Source organism: Palaemon carinicauda, chromosome 38 (assembly GCF_036898095.1).
Source record: "Palaemon carinicauda isolate YSFRI2023 chromosome 38, ASM3689809v2, whole genome shotgun sequence".
Taxonomy (NCBI): Eukaryota; Metazoa; Arthropoda; class Malacostraca; order Decapoda; family Palaemonidae; genus Palaemon; species Palaemon carinicauda.
In genome coordinates, this window is record NC_090762.1 from 27,298,014 (window position 1) to 27,303,013 (window position 5,000).

Consider the following 5,000-nt stretch of genomic DNA (forward strand, 5'->3'; position numbering starts at 1 on the left):
ATCAAAATTGTGATAGACAGCGGGCCTCTCAGTCAAGTAACTTCTTTCTCACATATCACCGTACATTTTTAGAACTTCAGATTTTTGGTGCGATCTTATTCATTACAGCATTCTCTTAAAAAAATATAATAATAATCAATGTACATCATAGTATTTACAAGTAGCTTGCATAAACCACATCACAGAATTATTTGGAATTTCCTATTATATTTTCCTTTAGTGATAAAAAATTAAAATAATTTTTACTATAGTTTTGAAGTCACTTCGCTCATCTACGCAGATGCCACCTTATATAAAACCACTGCACATTCTTACTGATTTCTGTATGTATAAAAGGGTAAAAATTTGATGCTACAAGAAACGTCAGAATTGATTAAAATGAAATCAACGGTGTACATATTTCCATATGCAATAGTTTTAGGATTTTCTTGACGTTTCAATTATTCTATCATTATTATATTTTCACTAATGTTAGAATTTCTTATTGCATCCACCAACGAAGTTGGATGGAGGTTATGTTTTCGCCCCTGTTTGTGTGCGTGTTTTTTTGTGAACAGCTTCCTGGCTACAATTTTAATAGTAGAGTAATGAAACTCGCTGGGATTAACTGTTATGTAAAAATCTGGAAATGATTAAATTCTGGAAGGTCAAGGTCACAGTCCAGCTAAATGTCCAATTCACGTTATCAGCCATATGTTTGGACATCGTTGTCACCGAGACTCCAAACTTAGTTCATATTTGAATGTATGAAAATCCACGCCAGTTAATACATGTTAAGGTCAAAGGTCAAGGTCCAGCAAAGGTCAAGAAATAACCTGCTGAGGCGGAAGCCTTCGCTCTACTGAGTGCCCCTCTAGTATATCACTATATATATATATATATATATATATATTATAGCCACGAAAGGGAAAATGAAAAGACTTGATTGGAGTGAGTTAGTACTTTCATCCATTAAGGACATCAACAGACTCAACAATGAGAATACATATACAGAGACATCGTATTTATACAGGAGAAGGGGATCCAACAGCCGTCTGTTTCTCAATAATTCCGGAAAATTCAGATTTTAGATAAAAGGATAATACTGGATTAACGGAAAACAGACCTGGGCTTAAATTAAAAAAAAAAAATCTAAGCCCAGGTCTGTTTTCCGTTAATCCAGTATTATCCTTTTATCTAAAATCTGACTTTTCCGGAATTATTGAGAAACAGACGGCTGTTGGATCCCCTTCTCCTGTATAAATACGATGTCTCTGTATATGTATTCTCATTGTTGAGTCTGTTGATGTCCTTAATGGATGAAAGTACTAACTCACTCCAATCAAGTCTTTTCATTTTTCCTTTCGTGGCTATAATACATTTTATATTCATCACGTGTCATCTTTCGTGATTTCTACACACACACACACACACACACACATATATATATATATATATAATATATATATATATATATATATATTCAATATATATATATATATATATATATTTTATATATATGTATATAAATATATATATATATATATATATGTATATAAATAAATATTATATATATATATATATATATTTCATATATAAATAGATATATATATTCTTACATTCACGACGAATGTGCAAAAATGTTAAACCCCCCAACCCCAAAATGGAGCTGTTACCACAGACAATTACCCGCTAGCTAAAGCTTATCCATTTGGCTGGGTCATATATATCTCGCAATACGGTACATTTGCAAGTCAATACAATAAAAATTCCATTTAGTGGCCACATGGGTCATGCACCATTCATGGAGAAAATTGACCTTTTAACTGAAAGATGAGGTAGAATCATTTAAATATTTAGGAACTATGATCTCCAATACAGGGTCTTTACAATTAGAGTTTAGTGAAAGATTGAAAAAATGCAAACCAGACAATGGCTAGGTTAAGTAAAATTTGGAAATCACATCGCCTGAAATTACATATAAAAATCAGACTATATATCAGTTTAGTGAAATTGTTGTTACTATATGGAGAGAGTCGTGGTATGACAATGAAACAATCTCCAATAGATTTAGTAGATTTGAGAACAAAGCCCTTAGAAAGATATAGGGAGTTAAGTGGAGGGACAGGATTAGAAAAGAAACTATTAGAGAGATTACTCGAGTGCCATATGTGGATGAGATCCTGATGAGGGGTAGATGGTTGAATGGTGCTCACCAAGAGACATTAGTTGATCAAACCTTCAGCTGGGCTCCACAAGGCACTAGGAGCGTTGGAAGACCCAGGCTGAGGAATACGAAGCGCGAAGTAGATGATGAATGGAGAAGCATTGAATTAATAGCTCAAGATAGAGACGACTGGCGAAATCTAACCGAGGCCCTTTGCGTCAATAGGCGTAGGAGGAGATGACCAACAGAAAGATCTAAAAATAGACTCTGGGGACCAGATCCTGGCAACTTTTGAACGTTTTGGATTTTCATTTAGTTTTGATAGATTTATTTCATTTCGAGGTCAATTCTATTAGTTTCTTATGGTCGTAGATTTTCTAAACTCATCTGACGAATAATTATTTATGGTTCTCCTGTTGTTATTTTCTTATTCTTATCATTTCGTTAGCAGAAATGTTCATGATAGTTGTATAAAGTCATTTGAAAAGTTAGAATAAATTCGAGGAAATATCAAAGGCATATACATTAATAACAAAATAATTTTCTCTCAAAAAGAATATAAAAAAGTAAATGATCGACTCGTAGTTCATAAACCTGATATATTCTAGGTGTAAAGTCATACTGCTCCAAATGAAACTGCATGAAGAACTATGAAAGATGAAACCATTAAATTACGGCCTAAATATCCTCTTTTTCACTGGAATTCCCCATAAATAAGCTTCGTTTAATTTTTGCTTCACTAATTCACAATGCAACGAAAAAATATACATGAGAAGAAATCTTATTAATTGCAATACTTTAACTCGATCAAGGGTAAGAATTTAAGCACGAATTATTATTATTATTACTTGCCAAGCCATAACCCTAGTTGGAAAAGCAGAATGCTATAAGCCCAGGGGCTCCAAGAGGGAAAATAGCCCAGAGAAGAAAGGAAACAAGGAAAGATAAAACATCTTAAGAAGAGCAACAACATTAAAATAAATATCTCCTATATAAACTATAAAAACTTAAACAAAAGAAAGGAAAAAAAAAAGGATAGAATAGTGTGCCCGAGTGTACCCTCAAGCAAGAGAACTCTAACCCAAGACAGTGGAAGACCATGGTACAGAGGCTATGGCACTACCAAAGACTAGAGAACAATGTTTTGATTTTGGAGTGTCCTTCTCCTAGAAGAGCTGGTTACCATAGCTAAAGAGGCTCTTCTACCCTTACCAAGAGGAAAGTAGCCACTGAACAATTACAGTGCAGTAGTTAACTGAATCTCGGTAACATATTTCAAAATATTTCACAGTATCTCTCTGGTGTATGTGTTCATGGAAGTGGTATAGTACATAAAGGAGCAATGATCATGGTAAACATAATCTTTTAAATATAAGAGTATATCAGAACGTTTTTTAAAGAAAAACCAAATGAAAATGCCATTGTTGATGATTTATTAATATATACTGATCTTTAAAGGATGTACATTTCTAGTGGGTAATGTATGAATACAATTTTCGTCTTGAAATTAACAGACGGATAAATAGGACATTTTACTAGTTTAGAGCTTCATGCTAACAACAATTCTAAGTAGAATAAGTAAAAACAAAAACAAAATAGAATTTCATAAAAACACAGATATATAGGTCGTTAACGATCAATATACAAGGTTCGAACTCGTGCTCATCTCATTTCAGTGACAAGGAAACTAACACCAAGGGTTAATATTCAAATAGTACTAATAATAAAATCTTTATCGAATTAGTATGCTAAATTCGGGCGAGAATTTATCATAATTAATTATTATTTTGATAAGAAAAATGAAGGTTTACAGTAATCGTAAGAGAGAGAGAGAGAGAGAGAGAGAGAGAGAGAGAGAGAGAGAGAGATTTGCGAGTTAAATTAACCTAAGCTCCCCGTTCGACGTTTAATAATCCAGCTTAATTAACGATCAATTTCACCAAATTAGCTCCATTTGATATAAGGCCATCTCGGAGAATTAATCATGTCAATGAGGAGGAGGAGTTATCTAACCGAGGAGGTAAGACAAGACACAGGAGTTACGAAGAAATGAAGGAGAGGAAGAGGAGGAATAGAATGATAAGAGAAAAAGAAAACAATTATATATATATATATATAATATATATATATAGTGTGTGTCTGTGTATATACTGTATATGAGTTAGCGTGTGTAAGTAAAAATAAAAAGCTTATTATTATATATATAAACACACATACATACATACATATATATGTGTATAAATATATATATATATATATATATATATACATATGTATATATGTTAGTGTGTGTAAATCAGTATAAAATACTAAGAAAAAAGATATTAATTTATTGATTTGAGGTTTTCTGGCATCCTGGCATCTAAGGTCATCAACGCCAAAGTAGAGAGAGAGAGAGAGAGAGAGAGAGAGAGAGAGAGAGAGAGAGAGATAATATAATAATACGAAGAATATAGTAAAATAAACTGAGTTTTTTAAGATATTAAAACAACTTTTGGAGAGGTCGACAACATGGGCAGTCAATAGCGCTATTTAAAGGGACTGAGTAAATTAATACACAACAGGGTTACGATTTGTGGAATAGAGAATCAAGAGGAGAGTCCTACTGTTTTCATAAAAATCCATAAGAATTTACATAACTATCAATATAACATGGGTCAAGGCATATAACTTCCAACAAAAATCAAAATACAAATGCATTGGCTACAATCTATTCTAAGCATTTATTTTTCCTGAAAATCACATTTTAACTAATAATTTCTTGCTCACTATGAATACAACACACATTCTCTCTCTCTCTCTCTCTCTCTCTCTCTCTCTCTCAAGCGCATTGCTCACCTCCACCCATCCTCAG

At 32.8% G+C, this 5,000-nt stretch overlaps 1 protein-coding gene across 2 annotated transcripts in view; it reads right to left on the minus strand.

Moving 5' to 3' along the window:
- Window positions 1–5,000, minus strand: part of LOC137630501 (serine-rich adhesin for platelets-like) — a 409,199-nt gene that overhangs the window by 39,745 nt on the left and 364,454 nt on the right. The window contains exon 2 of one of the 2 annotated variants that reach the window (XM_068362002.1): window positions 4,985–5,000. This exon is cut by the window's right edge and continues 35 nt beyond it. The exons of the other annotated variant lie outside the window; for it this stretch is intronic. Within the exon in view, the coding sequence (XP_068218103.1) occupies window positions 4,985–5,000 (16 nt within the window). The remainder of the gene's footprint in view (window positions 1–4,984) is intronic. 2 annotated transcript variants of the gene reach the window in all.